At 55.0% G+C, this 24,851-nt stretch overlaps 4 protein-coding genes across 15 annotated transcripts; all 4 read right to left on the bottom strand.

Moving 5' to 3' along the window:
• Positions 1 to 13: 13 nt before the first annotated feature.
• On the bottom strand, positions 14 to 5,166 carry TBX6 (T-box transcription factor 6). Of its 2 annotated transcripts, XM_074346113.1 has the most exons (9): positions 4,445 to 5,166; positions 4,059 to 4,212; positions 3,739 to 3,973; positions 2,559 to 2,826; positions 2,331 to 2,477; positions 2,184 to 2,254; positions 989 to 1,062; positions 723 to 906; positions 14 to 639 (listed from the first exon to the last, which is right to left on the bottom strand). In XM_074346113.1, the coding sequence occupies exons 2-9, from the start codon at positions 4,177 to 4,179 to the stop codon at positions 426 to 428; spliced, it is 1,314 nt and encodes a 437-aa protein (XP_074202214.1). In that variant the 5' UTR covers positions 4,180 to 4,212; positions 4,445 to 5,166; the 3' UTR covers positions 14 to 425. The 2 variants fall into 2 exon arrangements, with proteins under 2 accessions (XP_074202214.1, XP_045364207.1); XM_045508251.2 differs by lacking the exon at positions 4,445 to 5,166 and having other exon boundaries at positions 2,331 to 2,826; positions 4,059 to 4,409.
• A 154-nt stretch (positions 5,167 to 5,320) lies between these two features.
• YPEL3 (yippee like 3) lies at positions 5,321 to 8,655 on the bottom strand. 4 transcript variants are annotated; one of them, XM_074346123.1, is made up of 5 exons: positions 8,521 to 8,655; positions 7,664 to 7,846; positions 7,515 to 7,558; positions 7,205 to 7,313; positions 5,321 to 5,817 (listed from the first exon to the last, which is right to left on the bottom strand). In XM_074346123.1, exons 2-5 carry the CDS (start codon positions 7,778 to 7,780, stop codon positions 5,728 to 5,730), a joined length of 360 nt encoding a protein of 119 aa, XP_074202224.1. In that variant the 5' UTR covers positions 7,781 to 7,846; positions 8,521 to 8,655; the 3' UTR covers positions 5,321 to 5,727. The 4 variants fall into 4 exon arrangements, with proteins under 4 accessions (XP_074202224.1, XP_045364209.1, XP_045364208.1 ...); XM_045508253.2 differs by having other exon boundaries at positions 8,418 to 8,542; XM_045508252.2 differs by having other exon boundaries at positions 8,399 to 8,537.
• A 1,312-nt stretch (positions 8,656 to 9,967) lies between these two features.
• On the bottom strand, positions 9,968 to 15,764 carry GDPD3 (glycerophosphodiester phosphodiesterase domain containing 3). Of its 8 annotated transcripts, none has more exons than XM_010972518.2 (10): positions 15,089 to 15,764; positions 14,768 to 14,810; positions 14,394 to 14,529; positions 14,260 to 14,305; positions 13,989 to 14,107; positions 13,809 to 13,898; positions 13,338 to 13,471; positions 11,984 to 12,043; positions 11,843 to 11,894; positions 9,968 to 10,169 (listed from the first exon to the last, which is right to left on the bottom strand). In XM_010972518.2, the coding sequence occupies exons 1-10, from the start codon at positions 15,225 to 15,227 to the stop codon at positions 10,032 to 10,034; spliced, it is 957 nt and encodes a 318-aa protein (XP_010970820.1). In that variant the 5' UTR covers positions 15,228 to 15,764; the 3' UTR covers positions 9,968 to 10,031. The 8 variants fall into 8 exon arrangements, with proteins under 8 accessions (XP_010970820.1, XP_074202217.1, XP_074202222.1 ...); XM_074346116.1 differs by having other exon boundaries at positions 14,768 to 14,823; positions 15,089 to 15,221; XM_074346121.1 differs by having other exon boundaries at positions 14,738 to 14,823; positions 15,089 to 15,206.
• Positions 15,765 to 15,909: 145 nt separating this feature from the next.
• On the bottom strand, positions 15,910 to 22,481 carry MAPK3 (mitogen-activated protein kinase 3). Its single transcript, XM_010972520.3, has 9 exons — positions 22,279 to 22,481; positions 21,059 to 21,241; positions 19,052 to 19,241; positions 18,746 to 18,862; positions 18,336 to 18,450; positions 17,896 to 18,027; positions 17,615 to 17,724; positions 17,366 to 17,520; positions 15,910 to 16,526 (listed from the first exon to the last, which is right to left on the bottom strand). The coding sequence occupies exons 1-8, from the start codon at positions 22,446 to 22,448 to the stop codon at positions 17,398 to 17,400; spliced, it is 1,140 nt and encodes a 379-aa protein (XP_010970822.1). The 5' UTR covers positions 22,449 to 22,481; the 3' UTR covers positions 15,910 to 16,526; positions 17,366 to 17,397.
• Between the last annotated feature and the right edge of the window lie 2,370 nt (positions 22,482 to 24,851).

The raw sequence follows: 24,851 nt of genomic DNA on the forward strand, positions 1-24,851 counted from the left end.
GTTTCTAGAGCACTGATGTTTTTCGAGTTTTATTAACAAAAATACTCTGGTCCTGAGAATAGACCGGTGTGGCTTGCACTGGGGCGAGAGGGTAGAGCTCGCTGAGCCCAAGAGTGAGGCCAGGGAGGTGGGAGTGCCGGTCCTAGGCCCCATTTGGCCAAGCAGAGCCTCCCTCCATTCACACCGAGGTGAGAGCCGGGAAGGGGAAGCTGGCCCCAGCTGGACTCCCAGCAGCTTAGCCACAGCTTTGAAGCCAGAGGGGGGTGGGAGTGAAATCAAAGTGTGAAGTGGGGTGGGGGAGGCCCAAGGCAGCCATTTGGTGTGGGGGATGGGGCCAGTGGAAGTGAGGGGGCTACAGGCCTGGGGGAAGGGGGCTGGAAGCCTGTGGTGGAGGACAGGGAGGGAGACAAGGGCTCAGCAAAGGCTCAGTACATTGGTTTGGAGCCCACATCCAGGTAAGCCCCAGCCCCAGGGTAGGGCAGGGGGAAGGGGCCCCCTTGGAGGAAGTGCGAGGCAAAGGATGCTGGGGGCGCAGCTGCTGGGTATCCTGAGCCTGCTGGCCCAGGCTGCAGCTCCAGGAAGGCAGCCGAGTAGGGGGCTGGGCGCCCCGAATCAGGAGCCTCAGGGAAGCTGGGGTTCCTGCAGTGCAAAGGCAGGTGTCAGAACAGGGAAAAGGACCCTCAGCCTGGAACAGCCCAGCCCTGTGCCCTTGTCCCACTCACCTAGTTGGAAGGTGACTGGGGGCCCCATGGAAAGCTGCAGGGTGCAGAAGGTAGGCCTCGGCACTGGGGCCACCACATGGAGGAGCTTGGGCAGGGGCAGCTTCCCGGGGTGCTGGGGCCTGCTCTGGATCTGACTCACGAACGTCCCCACCCAGTGTGGAATCGCAGGGACCACCTGGTGCATCTGGGGAGACAGAAAGGACAGGTAGGGCTGAGGAGGATCAGCATCTCAGGGCTGGTCCCATCACCACTGGGACGGCACGCACCTCCACTCCCATAGGCCGCTGTGGCTACTGGCTCTGGGCCCCGCAGTTTCCTCTTCACACGGGCGTCTCGCTCCCTGGGGAACAGTGATGATGATAATGATGATGGTGATGGTGATGATGGTAATAACAGCACTTACCAGGTGCCAAGCATTTCACCCAGGGACCCTATCAGCTAGGTGCCACTATTATACCCATTTTACAGATGATGGAACTAAAGGCCAGAGAATTAAATAACTAGAAAATAGCAGAGCTGGGATTTATTCCTCACTTAAAACTTTCCAGTGCTTTCCGATTGCATTTAGAATCCATGGAAACTTTCCAAGCAACAAGGCCAGGATGTAGTCTGATCCCACTCATCCCACCTTGTTCACTCGCCCATCTCCTCTGGAATCCTCTTCTGTCCCCTCTTCACCTGCTTTACTCATCCTTTTTGTCTCAGTTCAGGCATCACTTCCTCCAGGAAGGCCTCCGGACCTCCCACAGTACCACAAGCCCTCCCAACAGCCTTTGTCCACAGTGATACTGTTAGATTTGTTAGAATGATCCTTGAATTCATGTCTGTGTCTCCTGCCTTACTCTTAAGTGCCTTGAGGGCAAGGCCAGCTCTGAGGGGGTGGTACTCAGAATAGAAGCCAATGTCCTGACAAACTAAACCTTTCCTGCCCACCATAATCTGGCTCCCCATCACCTCTCTCATTCCACACCAGCCACACCGCAGGCACGCTCCCCACCTCAGGGACCTGGCACATGATGTTCCCAGATGTTCCCACATGACTCCCTCCCATACTTCCTTCAAGTCTTTTCTCAAATGTCCTCTTTTTGAGGCCTTTCCAGGCCTCTTATCTAATATTTCACTCTCGTCCTTCCTTTATTTCTTTTCTCTTTAGAACTTATCCCTAACATATTACATAATATTCAATTATTTCTTTTGTTTACTTGTCTACTCCGCCCACTAGACTATCAGTCCATGAGGGCAGGAGTTTGTTTCTTTTGTTTTGTTTACTGATGCATCCTAAGTACCTAGAACTATGCCTGGCACGTAAGCTGGGGCTAAAAAATATTTGTCGAATCGATTAGTGAGTAAATGTTTTTACTTACTATTGTGTTCCTGGCATCCAGCACAGTGCCTGGCAAAGTGGACAGTTAATAATAAACATTTGATGAATGAACCAGTGAATGAATGAATGATGCCCACCTCTTACAGTTTCTGCCATTCTCCCGGAAGCCCTTGGCAAAGGGATTGGCTGCGATCTTCAGTTGTGTGATCTGGGGGCGCACATCCAGAATCAAAACTCCCGTAGCCTGGGCAGGGTGCACCACCCCCTCAAGCAGGGTCACTCACCCGTGGGTTCTGATAGGCTGTCACGGAGATGAACGTGGTCTCAGGGAAGCGGAAGGAGGCAACGCCTCCCCAGTGTTGGCTGCAAAGCTGGGCAGCCCGCACCAGGTGTATGCGGGGCTGATACTTATGCATGGAGTGCAAGATCAGCTGGGAGGGAAGAAATAGGAGTGACTCCTCACCCTGGCCCCACCCCCACCCTTCATCCCGGGGTCCCAGCCTGGGCCTCACGTGGCCATGGGGGTCCAGTGTGCTGTTGGTGAGCTTGACGCGATGGAAGGACACAGGCTGCCGCATCCAGTGGGCACCGGTGGCAGGAGAGTCAGGGTGAATGTAAACGCGGTCAGGCAGGCGGGGCTCTGCCTTGCCACTGGGCTCCCAGCGCCGGCCCTGCCAGCGGTAGCGAGCCCCATCCACAGGAACCACATCCAGAAGAAACAGGTAGCGGGCCTCGGGGTCCAGGCCGGTGACCGATACTCGGCAAGCAGGGAACATGCGCCTGCATGGAGGACGGGATGGAAGATGCCTGGAGCAACCCACTGACCATGTGTGGGCACAGCACTGGCTTGGGTGGGGGAGCATAGCCACTGGCTCACCCAGTTTCATCACAGAAAGTTGGAAGAATGTGGAGTCAGAACTCAGAGGGCAGGATCTTAGAGCTGGAAGCTTGTCTCATCCCATTTTACAGATGAGAAACAGGACAGACAGGTCAAGTGATCTGACCAGAATCACACAGCAGGTTGGGAGCAGAGTCCGGAATCTTGACTCCTGGCCCCTCAAATTCCACTTACAGAAGAAGGAGTGACACAATTTTCTCCTGGAAATCTTGCCAGGAGTCTCCTGCTCCCCACCCTGGTCTTGCTTGATCTCCAGCACCAGAATTTATAGCTCTGGACAAACTTGCTTCAGAGAAAATAAAAAGAGGACCATACTAGGGCCTGAGCTCTTGGTCTAGATAAAGACCCACACACAAGCCACACACTGACCATATCCCTGCCTCCAAAGTGACCCCAGATCTAGTCACATACTGACCCCTTATCCTGACCAATCTTCCCTGATCTGGTCAATGGCTGGTCCTTGACCCCAGTCATAATCTGAATCCTGACTCTAGCTGCAGACTGACCCTCATACTAACTTTAAAGCCAGCTGGACTTTCTGACCCTGGCCCAGACTAACTATGGACACTTGCTATATGTTAGTCCCTAAACCAGCCACAGACTCCACAGACTGACCCTTGACCCTTGCCACAGAATGACCCCTGGTTCAGCCACAGTCACACTCTGAACTCAAGCGGAGTTCTAACCCCTCTAGAGACCCCCACGCCTAGCCCCATCACCAGGAACTCTGCCTTTCCCAAGAGACTCCCACCAAGAACACACTGGGTCCTCTGACCCTGGCCCAGCCCCCTCACCTCCCAGCTTTGGTGATGATCATCTCCGTTCCCACGGAGTTGAACTCTTTCCATAGCTCCCGGTTCTCCAGGCTCAGGTTGACTCCAGGGAGTGAATGAAGGGCCTCTGGGGCTGGTGGGGGCGGCTCAGCGCCCAGGGCTGGGGGCAGCGGGGGTAGGGGTGGGGGAGCAGCCAGAGTGCGGGGAGCAGTCTCAATCCCAGAGAGGAAGCAGTCCAGTTTGGGAGTGTCCAGATCTGGAGATGGGAGGAGAATGAGGAGCCAGCCAAGGGCCACAGCCCCCACCCCAATTCCTACATAGGAGCTGCTCCCACCGCTCACCCGGGTAGCGGTGGTAGCCCTCTGCTAGGGCAGGCGAGAAGCTAGAATCTGCCCCAGGCTGCGGGGGCCCAAGACGGTAGCCAGACCCCAGGGAGGGGTACAACTCTCGTGGGTGGTACATGGAGTAGTTCTGTCTGGCCTCGGGTCACGCTGCCTAGAATGCCCCAGTGCTGAGAGATGCCCCCTTTATAGCTCACAGCTCAGCCCCTTCCAGATCCAGGATCACAGCCCCTCCCCTCTTTGGGGCCCTGGAGTTGGGCTGGGGTGGAGACCCCTGGGGCCTGGAAGGGGTCCAAGAGGGGGCCGGATACCTGGATACCCTCCCCTTTCCCCCTCCCCACCCACCCCCAGGCTTCATTAGCCCCAACCCCCTGCCCCCTCATTACATAATTAACTCCTCGGCCTGATTGATCCCCGGAGCTCGACAGGGACGCAGTTTGGCGCTTCCGGCCAGCTGGTCCCCGTTCCCACGGGGGGAGCCCCGGCTAGGGATCAGCTACTGATGGGCGGGGCCTAGACCCTGGGATGGAGCCTAGAGTCCTGGGGCAGACCTTGGCGCCCCGGACTTTCCTGGCAGGTGATCCCTCTTCACTTGGACGATGAGACTTGGAGGGATGAAGCATGACTGGAGGGAAGGAGCAGGGCTAGAGGGACGCGGCCTGAACTTATTGTTATGCTGGGCATCGGGGATCCTGAGGAGTCCGAAGCCGAGACCTGAACCCTGGAGTCTTTCCTGGTTCCCATTCTGAAAAAACCCCACCCTCGGCTAAGTCTCAAAAGTTTAAAGACGCCCACAGCTCCACGCTCTCTGACGGCTGGCGCCCGGATTTCCCAGAACGTCCCGCGCTGGGAAACCCGCGGAACTACACTTCCCAGCAGGCCCACCTTCGAGGTTCCGCGCGAAGCAGACAAGCAGATGCCGCTGGGGCCGCTGGAAATTGTAGTTGAGACGAGGGAACTGGCTAAAGTGGCGGCGCGGTTGCCTCCCAGGAGAGCTGCCCCTAGGCGGCGGCAAAACTTAGGCTGAGAAAACGCTGATCAGCTGAGGTCAAGGCATAGAGACCAGAGTGGGCTCCGGAATCTCCACAGTTAGTGAGACCCGCCCTGGGTGCTAGAGAAGATAGCTGAGCCCCGTGAGCGCAGGCTCCCAACTTTGACCGCTGAGCCTACCCTATGCTTCTGGGATTCAGAAGGGAACAGGTCTACAGAGGCAGGAATGTACATTTGAGTCCCCCCTTCCCGCATTCCACGTGAGCCTGGGGCTGTCTCCAATCCATTGTTTTATTATGTACAAACGCTACAGAACAAGGGGAGCAGACACGCGCGGGGTAAGAGGGACCCAGTGGGAGGAGAAGTTCATAGGGCAGATGGTGCACTGGGGCCAAAAGAGCAGCACACAGGCCATATCTATAGGGCAGGTGGGGCAGGAGGGGGTTAAAAATGAGATCCAAGCCAGCCAGATCGCAGGGAGGTGCGGGGGTGTCGTCCACCTTGTCCACTTTCTGATCTCCCACCAATGTCACAGTGCATGCAATAAAATATATGTACAGGAGCTGGATCCTTCCTCTGCACGGGCCCTGAGGGTCCAGAGCTCCCTTCGGGTAGAGGGAAGCCAGTGGCGCCCCCTGGCGGCCAGGCCGGGCTGGAGCCACATGCGTCAGAACAGGGGTCAGTCCCAGCCGTTGTCTTTGATCATGTGGTTGAGTTCAATAATGTACTTCCCCTCTTTGTACTTCTGGCTGCTCTCAAAGGCCTGTTCCTGAAAGGAGGGGAGAGGTTGTCATCCTTGGAGCTAGGGCCTTACCAAAAGGCACAGGGGTTGGGGAGTGGGTATGACTGGCCCCACTTTACATAGAAGGAAACTGTCACCCAAAGAAGCCAGGCCACTTGCCCACAGACACAGAGCTGGTAAATGGCAGGGCCAGGTTTCTCACTAACAGGGGATGGACAAAACTCTCTGAATTACGTAATTTTTAAGTACTAAAGTTGGCTCCAACAGAGAGAATATGGATATTTCTAAAAGGCCCAGGGATTACAAACTGGTAGCCTGAGGGCCAATTTTGACCTATCCATGTGTTTTGTTTGGCCAGCAGTTTAATAAACGTAACTTTAAAATACTATAATACGGGGCAGGCTATGTTCACTCCCATTTGCCAGCCTGCCCCCATCTCCAGATTTATGTTGCCCCTTTTGCAGATCCACAGTATCTGTTTTGCCCTGTAAGCACTTGAGTTTTTGATGCAAGCACTTGAGTTTTTGACCTCTGGATTAGGTCACCTCTTTATTTTACAGAGGCCCAGAGAGGCCAAACCACCTGTCCAGGGACACAAAGCAAATCTGTGGCAGTGCCAGGGTCAGGATTCTGTCTCTGCCTGGGGCATCCACCTCACAGAGGCACCACAGCGCCACAAGATCCCTGAGGAATCCTGTCCCTTGCAGTTTCCCAAGAGCATCTTCTTTTGCTGCATCTAATCTGATCCCCATGACAATCGTGGGTGCCAGGTGGTGGCTTTATCCTCCACTGCCAGATAAGGAAATGAGACTGAGGGTAGTGATATCAGACCGTGAACAGCAGCAGTGGCAATGAGGGCAGTGGAAAAGGAGGCTCATGGACCCAAGCTCCATGTTGCTGGGGGGTCTTGGGCAACTTCTCTGATCTCTGAATGGCAAGAGAAGCTGGTGGTCAAGGGTTTGGAGTTAAAAAACAACACAAGGATTCTAGTCCCTATTCTGTTACTTACCAGTGTGTGTGACCTTGGGGAAGTTACCTAACATCTCTGGGTCTTCCTTTCTTCTTTTGTAAAGTGAGATAATAACAGACTACCTACAGGATTGCTGTGATGATTGAATGAGATAATACATGCCAAGTAAATAACAGTGCCTGGCACGTAAGCATTCAATAAATGGTAATTCTGATTATATCTCATCTCTAAAATGGGAATACTTGTGCCCGTGAGGAGAAGGATGAGTTAAGAGAAAAATTCTAAAAGCCCTTTCAGGATGTGAGAGAGGAGAACATGGTCAGAGAAGAACATGGGTGAGCTGGGCCTCTACACTCTGAAAGATTACTAGATGACTGCTTGTGAGGAGGAGGTGATGTGAGGTCAGATCAAAGGCTAGCCTGGGGTCAGAGGTCACTGACTCACATATTTCCAGCCCAAAGTGGTCTTGCAGTTTTCGCAGTGGATGTCAGCGACAGCATGGAGGCCTGTCAGCAGCACCCGCTCCTCGGCTGGCCCGCAGCCCACGTTCACCCTGTGGGGACACGGGGGCAGTCCCAGGGAGGGTCCCGCCATCAGAGAGCCCCCCTCTAGCTTGTATCCAACTGTGTCTGTCCTTAGCATTCAAGAGAAGGGCGATCACAGCTTCCTGCCTAAACCAGGGGACTCGGGAGTCTCAGCATGATGCCAGGGGTTACAGATCACAACAGGTAAAGAAAGGAGACTGAATACTCACACAGAGTTGAAGAGGTAGGCACGCCCCTGACTGCCCTGGAAGGACTAAAGGGTGGGAAGGAGAAAGGAGGGGAGGTCAGGGTTATTGGTGGGGAGCTGCCAGGCAGCCCCCCTAGCCTCCCATTCCAGCCCCAACTGTGACCTGGTTACCTTGGAGATGAGGTCGTCGTGGTTGGCCAGGTGAGCTCGGCAATGGGCACAGCTATACCTCCGGTGACAATCATCCAAGTAGGCCTGAAACGTCTTGGGCTTTGAAATCCGCACCATGGCGGGGGCCAGGGGCAGTGGCCCCACGCGGGGAGCGGCCCACGGGGAGCAGAGGGAGCCCAGTGCCTGCAGGGGAGGGAGTAAGTGGGCTGTCAGGACCCAGGCCACACACATGCAGGCACACCCTGGGCCATGGGGACTCTCTCTGTCACACTTGGCTGCTGTCTCCTCTCCCCAGAGCCAGCAGCCTCTCCAGGGGCCAGAGTCGTCTCAGTTTTGACTCACTGAGGGGGCCTCAAATTGCATCAAAGGGGAAACTGAGGCTAGGAGGGGCCCCAGATGAGTCACCCATCTGCTTTGGGCCTCACCCCTCCTGACCTGGCAATTGAAACTGGAGGAAGGGGCTCTAGAGTGGATGAGCTGTCAGTTCTCCCTTTAGGAGTAGCATGGACGGGTTAGGAGGTCCTTAGGACCTCTTCTGAACTGCCAGGGTTGGGGTGGGGGGTGCGACTTCAGTTGAGGTACAAGGAGTTCACCCCGAGAGAGGATCCCTCACCTGGAGAAGGCAGGAGGCCTCACTGAAGGTGGAGGGTCACCTAGGAGGGGAGGGGATCTTACCTGGGGGCGCTGAGGCCTCGTCTATACCAAGGGGATCTTACCTGCATCGCGGAGCCTTACCTGAGACCCCGGGGCTCACCTGGGGCGCGAGGGTGGGGGGCGGGAGCCGGGGGAAGGGGGCAGTCCTCTCTGGCGGGGCGGGGGCGCGGGGCGACGCGCAGCCCTGACGATGCAGTCCTCACCTCGCCTGGGCGCGCGGAGGCCCGGTCCGCCGGGGTGGCCTGGCCTGGGAGTGGGGGGCGCTCCTGGTGGGCGCCGTCCCCCCCGGCCCGGGTTCGCAGCCGCCGCGACTTGTTTACACCGAGACCAGCTGCTGCCGCCGCTGCGGCGGGAGGGGGAGGGGGCCGGCCCCTGGTCCCGGCGGCCGCCGTGGCCAATCGGCGTGCGGCATGCAAATGAGGGGGCGCGTCACACAGCGGCCAGCGCAGGCCTGGGCTGCCCTTCCCCCTGCTCCCGGCTCCCGCCGGCCCGGAAATGCGGCTGCGGCCGGCAACCCAGCTGGCCCGCCCCGCGGCCTGGGTCTAGTCGCCCCCTTGGCCTCCTGCGGTCTTTGAGGGGGCGAGGATCTGAGGTACCTGACCTGGCATGGGGTTAGGAGCGGGTTGGTGTCTGGATGCACACTCCAGGGAAATAATAGTCATAATTACCTGCATTTACCCAGCACTGGTGCCCCACTCCCTTAATCCTCACAGCAATCCTAGGAGGCAGCTTCCGCTATTGTTCCCATTTTACTGGGTAACTGAGGTTCACAGACGTCTAGCAGCTCTCCAAAGTGTAACCACCTGGCAAGAGGCAAAGTTGCGATTCTCACTTTGGTCTGATTTCACCGTCTTTGCTATAGCACCGGGGACCAACTCTTGAATGGGAGGAGCTAAAGGTGACCATCCGTGTTAGACCCCAGGGAGCCAGAGCCTCAGAACAAGCTAGTTCCTACTGTTGTGCATCACCTCTTCCAGGCAGCCTCCTCTGATGCCCTGCCCCTCCAGGCAGGGTTAGGGCCTGCTGTGGGCTTCCCCCTTTTCCTTTCTCTCCTCTGAACTCGGTTGAAAACATGTTTAAACATGTGTCTGCCATACTAGACTTGTCGTGTTTCCTGCAGTGGCCCTAGTACCCAGCTTGGCCTAGAGTAGTCAATAAACCTTTGTGAAATATGTGATTCATTAAATGAATAAGGTAGTAGGGCTGGAGAGGGTTGAGGAACTCAGGGAGCTTCTGGAGTGGGAGACTTGGGAATGGAAGGTTGGAACAGCTGAGGTAGCAGATGGGCCTGCCATGCCCACCCTCTGAAGCCAGGCCAGGAGGCCCACAGGGGCAAATCGAGTCCCTTGCTACGTGTCTGGGGCTCTTAATGGCCTCAGGAGAATGGAACCATTGTCTGTGGCCCGGAAGGGGCAGAGGGCCTTGCAAGGGACATTCCTGAAGAGAGTGGAGGTCAGGTTGCCACAGGGTGTGGCATCACTCTGGGTCTGGAATGTGGTGGAACCAGTGGGTCAGGATGGTTAGGGCCTCAGACTGTGGCCCTCAGCTGGCCTCTTGGGTGGCCTCTTCTGCCTCAAGCTGCCATCTTTGCAGTCTTCTAGGCTCTAACCACACCCCACCCCCAACCCCCGCCAAGCACAAAGACATGACTGAAAAGAGCATATTTATTGGGGAAGAGAAACAGAGGAGGGGGTGAGGCGTGAGAAACTCTGGGTTAGTAGGATGGGGCAGGTGGTCCATGGTTGTCCAGGTAGCGCCTCAGGGCTGTTGGGTAATCAGTTATGATGCCAGTGGCCCCCAGGTCGAAGGCTGCTTTAAAATCTGACTCTTCATTAAGGCACCAAAATATCACCTGAGTGGGGAGGGACAGGCTTGCAGTTCCCCAACAACTTTACTTGGCACTTCCCCTTGTACCCAGATATGGGGTGCTCTCCTCTGTGGAGACCTCCCGGCAGTACTATGCTGGAGCTGGTTGTTACATTTTCAGGAATTTTGCAAACTGGTTATTAAATGCAGCCATTATTAAATATTATAGAAACTTACAATTCAGTAATAAATATTCAAAACTCATCACTTCCTTGTTATTTTACGACATTTTACCATTACCTATGTTCTGGAGATTATCTACAGCTATTGAATGTATAAGATGGAAATACTACATAATGGTGTGCTACCGTGCATCTCATCCCAACTCTGTTCAGTGACTTCATGTTGGTAGCCTGAAATTGGCCAAGGTGGGAGTAAATACAGCAGAGAAATTATCTCGTGCTCAAATCAGGTATTCCAACCCCCTCCCCGGGGAGAGCTGGTTGTGGAACATTTACCAGCCCACCAGTGCCTCCCAGCCTGCCCATATCTGCTGCTGCTCTGCCTCTTCCCTGCCTCCTGAGTCTTCTCCTGTGGGCACTGAAGTAGGTGGAGATGGTATTTGAACCCTGGGCAAGTCACTGGACCTCTCAGTTTCTTACTCTGGCAAATGAGAGTGATGGTCCAACCTCCCAGAGCTGTGGTGAAGACCCATGGAGCAGGAGGGCTGATCTGCAAGAGCTGTGTCATCCCTATGCCTCACTCCCCCCAACAGCCAATCAGTGGCTGAGTCCCGGCCTGTCTCTGACTTAACTCTTCATCCATCCCCACTGCTGCCACCTAAGCCCCAGTCCTGTCAGTGTCCACATCAGCCTCCTAGTGAGACTCTGCTACCCACGATCACTTCTCCATGTGATGGCAAGAGTGACCTCACTCAATAAGCCTCAATTGGATCAGGTCTTCTCCCCTGCTTAAGCCCCTGAAAAGCTCCCCTTCCCTTTGGGCTGAAGTCCAGGCTCCTTACTGAGGTTCACAGGCTGCCTGCTGCTGCCTCTGCTGCCTTCTCCAGCTGCCGTTGTACCACTTCCTCCAGACAGCAGCCTGGAGGGACCCCTCTTGGTTCCTCTGCTGGCCTCTTGCTCCTCCTGCCCTTCCCCTGTGCTGAGCCTCCTGCCTGACATGCCCTCCCTTTCCCCGCCCTGCGAGTGGGCTTCTCATTTCTTCCAGAAGGCCTTCACTGACCCCACAGACCGCAGCACTGTTTCCTTTCTGTCTGCTGGCTGCCTCCGCAATGCCTGCTTCCTTTCCTCCTCTGCCCTTGATGATGGGCTCCCTGCTCCTTCCCTGGGAGCACAGTGCCTGGAACTGTGTTCTCAACACTTAGTTCTCAACAAAGGTCTGCTAATTAAACAGAGCTGATGCTCAGGGGAGGGGGAGGGGATGGTCTGGGCTGGTCTTTTCCTTCTCTGGTCTCTTCCCAACCCCCGTCATCAGGAATCAGGAGGGTTTGATACATCATCATCATCATCATCATCATCATCATTAGCCTTGATCAAGCCTTGACTAAGTACCAGTTGCATATTCAGAAGAGTTAAATATACCATTACCCCATTTGACAGACGAGGGAACTGAGACTCAGAAGGTGACCTGCTCAAGTGACCCAGCCAGTCAGTAGCAGAGCTGTGCTGGGCTCCCCCTGGGAACAACCCACTTGCTCACCTGTACCCCTCGCTGCTCCAGGTGTTGGATCAGACTTTTCCTCATGATGAGCCTGGTGGGGGTGGGGTGGCAAAGGCAGTGATGCGATGGGACTAAGGAGGAGGGAAGGGACACTCCACCCCGCCTTCTTGCCCACCTCACCATTTGGAAACCACAGCTGCCAGCTGATTCAGCCCAGAACAGGGAAATGGGAAGTAGGTCCTGCGGAGAGGAGGTGTCATGATCAGCCCTTTGGGTCTCTCTCTGTCACAGGGGTGGGGTGGGGTAGGAATGACCCCCTAGACCAGTGTAACTCCACCCCCTCTAGATGAACACTTGCGGTTGCCCAGAGGAACAATTCACCCACTGTTCAGTGACCTTCTGCTCCCATATCCTTGACTCCATGCTTTGAGGGTGCCCTCCTCACCATTTTACCTAGGAAGAAACAGCCTTGGAGAACTAGAGTGACTTGCCCGAGGTCACACAGCAAGTCCGTGGTGGGGCCAGGGCCCAGACCAGAATGCAGCTTGACTCCTAAGCTGGATACACAATCTGGAGGTTCTCCTGGTTGGGCCTGATCAGCCTCCTGAGACCAGACAGACTTAGTGGGTCGGCCAACTGTCCCACTCTAGGGGTGACTTTGGAGGCTTTCACAGTGTCCTAGGGCAGGCTCTGCTATGTGACCTTGGGCAAATTACAGAAACTCTCTGAGCTTCAGCTTCTCCGTGGGCACTATGGTGGGGAGGCATGGTTCCTGTACCTCCTGCAGGTGCTGCAAGGTAAAGCTCAAAAAACCGAGGATGTGAACACATTTTGCAAACCCTGCATAACAAGTTATGTACCCTAAGTTCTGTGGTATAATGATCTCTTTGTAGCAAGGGATGGTTGGGGTTGGTGGGGAGCTTCCCTCAGGACAACAGAGGGGAGCAGAGAGCACTGGGGCTGCCACTGAGAAGGTCTCAGAAGGCAAAGGGAGGGCCCTGGCCTGAGAGCTGACCAAGTATCCAAATTCCTGTTACTCTGCCTAGCTGTTACTTTGTTAATTCTTGCCTCCCAGCAGGAAAATCCTCACTTTTCTGCTTGAGAATCAGAGAGTTATGCTATAATTAATCAATATCTGTCTCCCCACCCAGACTGTAAGCTCAGGGAAGTCCTTACCCTACCCACACTGGTCTTAATTACAAGTAAGTGCACCTAAAACAGAGTTTCAATAAATATTTGTTGGAGGACTGGATGAACAAATAAACTTTTTGTCCTAAGACTCCAACTGCATCAACACGCATTTGCATGGACTTTCAGGGGGTTCATGGCCCCCTTAGTACTCATGAATGCTAGGTGAGAACTGCTGTCTTCAAAGGACCCTGCGGGTTATCCTCAAGGGAAGCCAGGGAGCTGGAGACACTGGATCTCCTGCTCCATACCAGACCCTGCACAATGGAGTTTGGGGCGGGGGGGTGTTTTTCTGAGGTAAGAAAAGGAAGAGGATGAGGGAGGAAGGCGGGGACCCTGAGGGTACCTGTTGATGATAGTGGGCAGGAAGCAGATGAGGAACTTCTCGGGGATGGAGATGAAGGGCAGCAGCCCCAGGTAATAGAGCAGCAGCACCCAGAGTCCTCGGCTTAATGTGAGGGAGGTGGGCATCTCAGGGTTCTGGGAGGCAAGGGGAAGTGAGAAGGGAGATCAGTCTGCTCCTGGGGGAGCACAGAGGAGGCTTGGGCTGCAGGGGAAACAGTTTTGAACATTCAGGAAACCCTACCACCTGCAGGATCAAAGCTACATCTTAGCCCAGGGGTTCCAGGCCAAGAGCGCCCTCCCTGTCCCTCTGGCCTGCCTTAGCTCATACATGTTCTGAGCCAGGCCCCTGTCTCCAAATCTCACTCTTGGAGACCCTGCTCAGGGCTCCTCCAGAAACTCTAGACCCCTCTGGCCTAGGTCCCTCCTCCTGGGAGGAAGGGCTGCTGGAGCAGGGAGGGAAAAAGGGACTCACAGCAGCCTTGCACTTCTTCATAATTGAGCTCTTCCCTGAGGCCCAGATGGTGATTTCATTGCGGTCAAAGTTCCTCACCAGGTCTGCTGTCTGGGAGAAGGAAGAGATGAGGGGGACAGGGGAAGTCAGGCCTCTGTCCAACCCTTGGCCCTCCTCACCTACCCCTGCCTGCAGCACCACCTTGTAAATGAGCTCTTCATTTTCCTCTTTGATTTCCACGCTAATGGGCGTCCTCGGAAACCTCCGGAACACGTCCTCCAGACGCACCATGTGCCGGTCTGACCCATGTGTGAAGTGGCCTGGGGAGTTGTGGGAAGAGGGATCAGAGAAGGATTGGTGGAATTGGGGTGAGAAGCCAGGGGGAGGGGGTGGGTCCCAGAGGAGAAGAGAGGGCAGGAGGTTGAGGTCCCTCGGGCCAGCTCAGCCCAGGGCTCACAGTCCGTGCTCTCACCTGGTGAGAAGTAAACCTCCAGCTCTTCCTTGAGGAGGGGCAGCTCCTGGGGAGAGCAGGGGCATGTCACCAGGGGGCACGTGTGGATGCATGGAGCCTCACTGGATACAGTGGGGGGCTGGGGCAGGGCCCACCTCAAAGTCCAGGCTGCCAATATCCCTGTTCACGCCAGACTGGCGGGACAGGTTCTTGTCGTGTGACACTACCACAACGCCATCCCGAGTCAGCTGGCAGTCAAGCTCCAGGAGGTCAGCTCTCTGGGTCATGGAGCTATGGGAGTGAAGATCAGTGAGGGGATGGGGGACAGATAGGGATGGGCCAGAAGGCAGGATGGTGGGGCGTTTCAGGGGAACATGGGGCAGTTCAGGCCGGATGTGCAGGCTGTGCACTGCACACCTCCCGGGGGCTCCGGTCACCCAGACCAGAAGGTAAATGGCACCCTTTAGTGTCATGCCGCACACAGCTGGCACAACCTTACCCGGCAGCTTGGCCGGGCAGGTGGACTCACTTCTCCATGGCCTCCATGGTGTTCTCCAGGCGCTCTCCAGATCCTGTGTAGGGCAGCTAGGGTGGGTTCCTGGGGCCTGGCCTCCCTCCTTCCCTCCACGGCCCCCTGCCTCCTCACCCCCAGTCGGACCAGTTTGAACGGCCTCTTCCTTGTTCCACATCCTGCTCTGCCATCATCTGGCTCTCTGTCTACTTTGATCTCTGCTCTCCTTTTAACATCTCGCCCTTTGGACCTACTGTCTCTGCTGTGCACTCTGGCACCTGTCTCACTCCTCACTCCACCTTCAGTAGCCATCCCACCTCCTACCCTGGCCCAGCTCACCTCCCCGGTGGGCCCCCAGGCGGGGACAGAAGGCTCGAAACCACGGGGTGTGCAGCAGGCGAGGCCGGCGTAGGAAGAAGATGGAGAGCATGACATAGCTGCCCAGGGTGGGCAGGGCATAGTATAGCAGAGGGCTCATGGCCGTGCTGCCTTTCCACGCTCCAGCTGCCGCGAGCTCAGCCGCTCCCGATGGACTGTGCTGCCTCTCAGACTGCCTGGCTGATGTAGGCTGGCTCCACCACCGGCCCGCACCACACCCCTTGGGACCTGCTGAGCCTGCTGCTGGCCTGGGGCCAGACTGCAGGGCTCAGCTGGGGATCGGGTAGAGGCAGGAGTAGGGCCAGGCAGGTCTGGCCCTCGTATCCCCAGGCCCTTCACACACCCCAGAATCCCTCTGTGGCCACACCGGCGGAGGGGTGGTAGGCAAGTCCCCCTACCCCCACCCCATCAGGTGTGTGACAACTTTCCCCCTTCCCGCTGGTTCATGTGGCCAGGGTATGTAATGTATCATTCCTGGCCATTTTCAAAGAATCCGGGGGTGTGTAGGGTGTCCCTGAGTCATTCCAGAATCACCCCCAGCCAGTTAGACAGGAAGCCATCAGAGAGGGGAAAGGACAGTGACTAAGGGGGAAACTGATCCCATTTTGTCCAGGAGTCTGGAATTCCTTACATTCCCATTCTCAACCCTGGCCAGCTGGGGAGCCAAAGGCCACCACACCAGGTAAAGCCACAGGTAGGAAGCGGCTGGGCTGGAGAGTCAGTCCTCAAAGCAGCAAGGGTTAGGGTCAGGGCATCGGCGAATACAGACAGAGCCAGGGCCATCCATATACACATCTCTATATTTATATATTAGATACAGGCACAAGGGGTGGAAGGGGCACTGGGCTCTGCAGGTGCCCCACCTCCACTTCTGTTCACCCACACACAGAAGCAGCGGGACGTTAGATGTGGCAGCTTTGTTGGGGGAGGGAGTTTAGGCCTGGGCCCTGCTCCTCAGGGATACTAGCCCTTGAGCCTTAGGAATGTTCCTTCAGGGAAAATGGGGTGGGGTTTTAATGAAGTGAGTGAGGCAGGGCTGGCCCTGAGTCCCTACTCAGTGTCCTCCGTGCCTCCCCCTCCTCCACCACCTGACCCCTCAGTAGGTCCCGGAGCAGCCAGAGCCCTTGGATTCCAGAACTACCAGAGACTGGGATAGCCAGGGCAGATGGAGGCAGAGCAGCAGAGGGGAATTTGCTTTGGGGCCACCTGAGCCCCTCAGGTCCTGGGAGGGGTGGGGGAGGGAGAGTGCGTTGGCCTGCCTGAAGCAGAACTCCTGAGCAAAGCGGAGGGAGGTGGCCAGGCCCGCCCTTGGCCCTGACCTGGGCTGTCGGGGGCTGGGCTGGGCACAGTGTCCATTTTCTAACAGTCCGGCAGGGGAGGGGCAGGCAGAAGGCAGGACCTAAACAAAAAGGCAGGCAGGAAAGGAACCATTAGCACACACCCCTCCCCACAAGCAGACCTGCCAGAGCCCCGACCCCAACATCTTTCCTTTCATCTGTACAGCTGAGTGGGATGGGTCTTGGTTTCCTTATCTGTGAATGGGGATAACATTAGTGCCTATTTCAAGATACTGCCATAAATGAGTTAATATATGTAAAACTCTTAGAACAATGCCTGGTGCTAGGTAGGAGTTTGCTCTCATTATCAGGACCGTCTCCAGGAAACCAAGATGCAGAAAGGTGAGGTATCTTGCACAATATCACACAGCCCTTACTAAGTGTCAGAGCTGGGCTTTGAACCCAGGGTGTTTGCCTTCTTGCTAATCAGGCTGCAACTGGCCAAAGACAGAAAGGCAACCAGAGGAGGGACGGAGAGCGTGTGGGTGGGGGTAGGCCCAGCAGTGTCCCCCAGAGGTATATGGACTGCTGATCTGGACACCAGGTGTGGAGAAGCCTGGCATGTGGGTCAGACTGGGTGCTGCCAGCTCCTCCCAAAGCAGTTACTGCCCCACTTGCCACTCTGCCCAGACTAGGGAAGCCAACTCCTGGCTCTGTTCCTCAGATGGGCGAGAGGGGCCCTCAGTGACCTCTGAGGGCCTGGAATGGCTACTGGGGCTGGAGTTTGAAGGGCATTGACAGGTAGGGCTGGGGGGACCACAGGTCTGTGGCAGGCTCTGGCCCTTCTGTTGCCACCATTCACGTAGATCATGGACGTGAGCAAGCTTGTGACTACGTGGGGGCATGGTGGGCAGCCTGGTCTTAGGGTGAATCTGTGCGTGGGTTCGGGGGGGATACTCACCAGGCCCCAGGGAGCAGAGGCATCTGTCCAGGTTAGGGGCCCTCCAGCACCCCAGGCTGGAAGCGGGCTGTCTCCTGGAAGATGAGCTCCTTCAGCCGCTCCTTGGGTAGATCATCCAGCTCCATGTCGAAGGTGAAAGGTTCCTCGGCCACTGGCTAGGAGGGGCAGAGAAGTGGGGAGGTTCACAACAGGAATTGAGGGATGCCCACCCATCGACCTACCTGCCAGCCCTGCTGGTGGTGGCCCCACCTCATCTGTTGGGTCGTAGTACTGCTCCAGGTAGGGGTGAGCCAGAGCTTCTTCCACTGTGATCCGTTTGTTGGGGTTAAAGGTCAACATGCGGTCCAGCAGGTCAAGAGCTAGGGAAAGACAGGTGTCAGACGTCAAAGGGAAGGGCCGAGGAGCTCCCAGAAGCACTGCTTTGCTTCTCTGTGCCCAGGGGCCTATCTACTCAGGCAGCTAGCTGCTGGGCTCAGGTACCCTCCTCTGCACCCAGTTTTTATCCCACACCAGCCCCAAGTCTCTCTCACCTTTGGAGTCCGACTTGGGGAAAAGCTTGGTCCAGGCCACCTTGGTCTTGGTGGGCAGAGACTGTAGGTAGTTTCGGGCCTTCATGTTGATGATACAATTCAGGTCCTCCTGGGATGGGGAGCCCAGGATACCTGTGTGTAAGGCAGGTGACTTGGTGAGCAATCTCTCCCTTCTGGGAATAGAAGGAGCCAAGAACCAATAGAAGGAGCCAAAAGGGGTCTGGATTTGGGCAGCCCTAGGTTCAAATTCTGGCTCTAATACTTCCTAAGTGTTGGGTGTATGTAGCTTTGCTTTTCCCATCTATTGAATGGGGACAGTATCTACACCTCGGTGAAATACTCTGAATCTCCGTAGGGGCTCCATGCATGATGGAAACCTAAAGAAATCTCACCTCCAATAAGGGCATCTCCCTCCCACTGAGCTAGTCAGCCCCCCTCACCCAGAATGTGGTTCAGCTGGTCCAGGTAGTGCTTGCCAGGGAAGATGGGCCGGTTGGAGAGCATCTCAGCCAGAATGCAGCCCACAGACCAGATATCGATGGACTTGGTGTAGCCCTGGGGAGGAAGAGAAAGTGGTGGGCTCCTGGGCCAGCCTCAACAGGGCTCTGTTGTTTGGGCCAAGCCACCCCCCGACCCCCAACCAAGGTTCAACACCAGTCAGAGAGGCAAAGGGCAGAAGCCCAGCAGAAGTAATTCTCAGTTTCTTTCTAGAGCCCGAGGACCAGAACTATGTGACAAGGCCCATGGGGTAGACTTCCTGCATCATAGGGGTCATTTCCTGGCTCAGAGGTGGCTCCAGGGCTTTCTGGGACCCAACCCCTTCTCTTGAGGGGTGGATGGCCCCCCCTACCTTGGAGTTAAGCATGATCTCTGGGGCCCGGTACCAGCGTGTGGCCACGTATTCCGTCAGGAAGCCAGTGTGGTCGTGCTCAGGATCAGCGATCCGGGCAAGGCCAAAATCACAGATCTGGAATGCAACCCAGGCTGCTAAACTTGGGGCATGAGGCCTCCAGGGCCCAAGCATTCATACAGTCATGACTCTCCCTGTGCTGTTCCCTTCGCTTGTGATACTCTCCTACCCATGGGGGCTACTGGTCACTTGGAAGCCAGAGACCCCAGGGGGTTGGGGAGGGAGACAGGCACTCAACCCTCTGACCTTAAGGTCGCAGGTGGTGTTGATGAGCAGGTTGGAGGGCTTTAAGTCCCGGTGGAGCACGTTGGCTGAATGGATATACTTGAGGCCTCGCAGGATCTGGTAGAGGAAGTAGCAGACGTGGTCATTGCTCAGCTGCTGGCTTTTGAGCAACTTGTACAGGTCTGTCTCCATCAGGTCCTGCACAATGTAGCTGAGGTTGGTACCAGAGACCCCCGGGTGGGGGTAGCAGGAGGCACTTGGTTAAGAAGAACAGATTCTGGTTACTTCACATCCCTCCAGCCAATGCCTCTGGGGACTCAACAGACCTGCCAACCTGCCAACCCATATCATGAGCTGGGCAAAGCCCATACTTAGTGGTTGGGTTCAAGGCCTCTGCCGTATCTCAGCTGGTAACTCTGAATAAAGCATTTTGGTTCTGTGACCTCAGTTTCCCTACTGGAAAAATGGGGCTAATAAGTGGTGGAAGGCAGGAGAAGGTTACAGTTAAGAGTGCTGGCTCTGGAGTTCACCCACCAGTGTCTGAGTCACTACTCCACCACTCATTGGCTTTATGCCCTCAACCTGTCTGCCCCTCTATTTCCTCATCTGCAAAGTAGGGCAAAAAAAATTGTTCTTTAGAGAGTGGTTGTGAAGATTAGCTGAGATGACCCATGTAGAGCTGCCAGCCCAATGCCTGGCATGTTGTAAGTACTCAGCAAACATGAACTAGTATTGCTGTTATAAAAGCTGGAGCCACACAGCAGTTGAGAAGGTTAAATGAGATAATGTATGAACACCATCTGGCATGTAATAAATGTTTGCTCAAAAATAAATGCTTGCCTTATGGGAATGGTTTGTGCAAGACAAATGAGGAGAAACTCCCAACCGCATTCTCCTACTCAGAGTGCTTGGCCATATATTCAAAGACAGAGGAGTAAATGTCCTTTTGTATTTTAAGATAAAAAAAGGACTAAATACAAACAAACAAATCAATGTCATGTGGCTTGTCTCTGGAAGAATAAATTAGGGCTGTCTTTCAGAATCAGCCTCTAAAGGGTCTTCTGAGAACATCTGGATCAACCCTGCTGTTTTATAGATGAGGAGACCCAGCAAGACGCAGTGACTTGGTTAAGGTCACATGGCAAGCTAGGGGTGAGTGTGGAGATTTCCTGCCCACAGTTTGTGGTGGGGGCTGCAGACACTGCAATACAAATTCCCACTCTTGGGTGGAGGGCTGGGACTGGTTGAGGGTGGGTGGGGTAGGGGAGAGGTGATGGGTGTTAAAAGCTGCTAACAGCCAGGCAGGAAGTGGACAACAAACTAGGAAAGAGAGATGGGAGGAGAGCAACAGAGGCAAGGCTGTCCCTCCTGGGCGAGGTGCAGGTCCAGTGACTGGGGTGGGGCTCTGAGTGTGAAGTCTCAAAGAAGGACAGGTTCTCATGGGGGAGGGGAGGAGGCAGCAACAGAAGCACTTGATTTGAGGCTTTCTGAGCCTCAGTTCCCTCATCTTTGAAATGGAGCTGATGAGGCCCATCTCATAGGGCAGCTGGAAGTCAGAATAAGAAGTGTCAAAGCACTTGGCATGCACTGCACCAGCCTCATAGCAGGCCCTCAAAAAAGAGCAGTTTTCTTCCTTCCTGCCTTCCTTCCAGTCTGAGGACCCAGAGAAGAAAGAATCATCATCTGTTAAACAAAAGAACTGACCGTGGGCAGAGGCTGATTCACGTCACAGAATTTCAGATGTCAGAAGACAAAGCTCCCATAGAGCCCATCTTGCCCAGCCCCCTACAGAGGCAGAGCTTAGAGAACAGACTTGCCCAAGGCCACACTGCCTGGCTGCAGCAGGCCAGGATTCATAGGGCTCCTCGTCCTCTTATACTCTGTGGCCTCTTTTCTGCAGGAAAGTTTCTTTTAGTGGGTTTGTTTTGGAGGGTGGTAGGAAAGAAGGAAATAGAAAGCAAGCCCACATTCTCCCAGCCCAGCTCTGAGGCTGCTCCTGGCCAGCCATCTGGCCAAGGTGAAGGATACACATCCCTCATGGCTTCCAGGGTGGGTGCCCGCAGAATGTCTCGGATGCCAATGACGTTCTCATGGCGGAAGCGCAGCAAGATCTGGATCTCCCGCAAGGTACGCTGGCAGTAGGTCTGATGCTCAAAGGGGCTGATTTTCTTGATGGCCACTCGAGTCTTGCGCACGTGGTCGTAAGCTGAGCTGAGAGGGCCAGAGAGATGTTGTCGTGTGGCCTTACCAAAGGGGAGTCCAGGCCTAGTGGCCCCACCCAGGCCTTGGCAGGGAGGGGAGGGAGCAGGAGAGGGCTCTGGCCAGTTATAAACAATGCTGGTTCCTTCCTGCTGTGAAGGCCTGGGATCTCCAGGGAGAAAGCTGGGGACCAGCCAGGCAGCCCTTCAATGACTTCACAAACAGAGGAAGAGACTGACTGATCCCTGACTTCCCCTCTCCTCAACCCTTTCCATTCTAGTTGCCCTGACCCCTCATCCTCCCCTTTCCAGGATGGGCCTGCTCAACCCAAGACAGATCGGGGGTGGGGGTGTGTGTGGAGGATGTACAGTGAGTGAGGCAAATACAGTGAGAAGGAGGGAGTCATAGGAGGGACTGACGAGAAGGGATATGGCAGGGGTGGGTGTCAGGGGAAGGTACCTGGGCAGCAGAGCTATTCCCAGATGAACAAAGGCCCAGAGCACCCAGTGGGGCTGGGAGAACTCACAGACCCCTCCTAAAAGTTGGAGGAAGGGACTCTTGGACCCCTCATCGCTCACTGGGTTCCTGGCCCCAGGCCCAAAGCCCTGCCCCACCCTGCCTAGCCCTGAGCTCTGCTCTTCTCTCTCTCACACTCCTTGGCAAGCCCCACTGTGGGGCATCCAAGACATCCTCTCCCCAGTGAAGGGTCCTTCACTCCTTCTTCACTAAGGATATTACCTCCCCAAGAATACTTATTATCTTCTCCTCACCCTCTGTCAATAGGGTCCCTAAAACTCCCCCACATATACTCAGATATCCCTCCCTTCATTACAGAATGGCCAGTTCAAAGCCCCCAAGACCCCCTCTCCTTAGATCCTACGCAGCGCCCCCTCCCCCAGAAAGCACTCAAAGGCCCTCTCCCTGGAACGCTCCCCGGCCTCCTGAAGCTTCTGCTTCTTCAGGATGCTCAAAGTCCCTAAGACCCAGAGGGCTCTAAGCACCCCTGTCTGCGCCCCCCCTCAGGCCCCCTACTCCGGAACGCCCCTCACCTGACCATGCCGTACGCGCCCTCGCCGATGTACTGCAGCTGCGTGTAGCGCGGGCCCACGTCGAACGGCTGACCCTTCACTATCTCCACTTCCCCCGGGACCCCCGGGCCGACCCCATCAGCTCCCTGGGGCTCCCCGCCCCCGCCCCCCTGAGCCGTCGCCGCCGCCATCTCCACTCCTCCCCTCCCGCCCGCCCGCCTCCCCCCGGCAGCCCCGCCCGAGGCCCCGCCCCTTCCCGCCCGCCCTGTCACCCGGAGCCGCGCGCGCCAGGCCCCACCCCCGCCCGCCCCCGAGCCCGTCACGTGACACACCCCCTCAGCGCGTCCAGCTTTCCCGCGGTGGGTGCATTGGTCCCTGGTACGTGTCCGCTCCGTCAGCTTCAGTCAACCTAGAAGCTCCCCAGGGCCGTCTTGAGACGGTCCAGACCCTCCAGGTTCCATGCAGAACAGCCTATAGGGCCGCCTGGTGACCTCACTCAGAACCACGCGGCAAATGAGTCCTGGAGCGGGGACCAGAACCCAGCTGCCTCTGCTAGTCCCAGTGCAGCCTGAGGAGTGGCCTGGGGCTGGATGGAACCTTAAGAGAACCCTTACCAGCCCTCTGGAGTTTGGCCTCCCTGAGCCAGGCTCGGCCCAATGCTAAATGATCCCATGCGTATTTCACGGTAGCCGTGGGAGATGGCTTCCTAACGGATGTGGCCTACCTTTCACAGATGAGGAAACTGAAACCTGAGCGTGGGCAGGTGACTTGGAGTCACTGAGACGACTTGAGAGCTTGCGAACCCAGGCATCCAGACTCCCAGCCTAATGACTTTCAGATAGAAGCCTGCAGGAGTGGGCTAGGGACCTGGCAACCTGGCAGTGCCTGTATCCAGAGGCCGGATAATCCTTGCCTACCTTTACATGGAGAGTAGGGGAGAGGCCTGAAAGCTGCATGGGAAGTTGACAGCGTTTGGTTAAAATACAGTCAGGTTTTTATCAAAAACAGCAAGATAGGTAACATTTTTGTAGTCATTGGATTTGGTAAAATTGAAATCCTGTCAAGATCATTATCTTTTGATTCTGTACTAGACTGTATAGTTTATACAACATCTTGTCCACTTCAGTTTCTTCATTAGGACAGCCCCACAATATAGGTGTCATCTGCTTTTCTTAGCAGCAGGGGCCATGTCTATCTTGTTCATTGCTGTGTCCCCTACCCCAGACACTCAAAATTTTTGAATGGATGAATCAAATTTTACAGAATGGAAAATCTGAGAGTTGGAGAGCTGAGACTCAACATGGCATCTTCTGACACAGAGGCAGAAACTCTCTTTAATTCCATTCTGTCTCCCAGAATCATAGACTGTTATAAACTGAAGAAGAGGCCCTCAGAGACCATCCAGTCCATCTCCCTCACTTCACAGTAAAGATGTGAGCTGGAAGCTTCACAAAAACACATCTCCTCAGCTTCAGTAAGTACTCACATTGTTTTTGTCTCCCTTAGAAGCTGAGAGTAAGTCCTTATATGCATTAAAGATCAAGAGACAAAATGGAACAGTCATTATGATTCTGAAATTGCTCATAATTAGATCTATGGCCAGGCACTCTAATTCAGATTAATGAGACCAACTTGCTGGTTCCCAATAGCCCACAAGTCAGTGAAGGTTCAAGAGGTGCTAATTAGATCAGTTTTTTTTTAATTCATTTGATAAACTATTAAATGGCACTGTGTGCAAAGCTCTGAGTTAGGCACTGTGTCTAATAAAAGATGACTATATAGTGTGAATTGATGGTTAAGAGTAAGAGCTCTCTGGAGTCAGATTGCACGAGTTAGAATCCCATTTCTGCCACTTACTGTGTTATTCTGGGCAGATTACCCACTGGCCTCTCTACTTAGGGAGTTTCTAATCTATTGAAGAGAAAAGATGCACGTACAGAAATCATTCAATACAGATAGTTGGGTGTAATATGTGGTGTGTAAGCTCAAGGGTGGGTGAGATCACTCTAGAGAAGTGAGCAGGGAGTAATGGAAGAGGTGACATTTGCATCACCAAAAAAGAAGTGGAGTTTCAGAAGGTCAAGATAGGGGAAAGGGATCAAGAAGACACAGCATGAACCACAGCAAAGAGGCAGGAGCATGATTTGTCCAGTGTGGCTGCAGTATAAAGGGTCAGGGGAGTTCAGGCTGGAAAGATAGGTTGGGGCCAGATTGAGAAAGGCCTCTGATTACTGCAAGGAGTTTGGATATTACTCAGCAGTAAAAGACTTTGAGGGACTTTTGCCAAATCATTTTGCAACTGTGGGAGAATATAGTGACTCAGAGAAAACACCATGGAGTTCAGCGTGGAGCCAGGTTTCCTGAGTGGGAGTGAGTTTCCTGGCATGGGAAGGGCTGGTGTATTGGGAGGGCTCCCTGCCACCTCAGCGGCGTGAGTCTCATTTGAAGTCATGTGAATGTGACTGAGAGTCCCCTCTAGTGGTTGAGGTTGGTACTTCCCTGGAGATGGGATTGGGATTTCGTAGTCTATTTCATAGATTCATATTCAACTAATAGAGACTGAACATCTATTCAGTGCCAGGCTTTTATGTACT

Source organism: Camelus bactrianus, chromosome 18 (genome assembly GCF_048773025.1).
Source record: "Camelus bactrianus isolate YW-2024 breed Bactrian camel chromosome 18, ASM4877302v1, whole genome shotgun sequence".
In the NCBI taxonomy this organism is placed as follows: Eukaryota; Metazoa; Chordata; class Mammalia; order Artiodactyla; family Camelidae; genus Camelus; species Camelus bactrianus.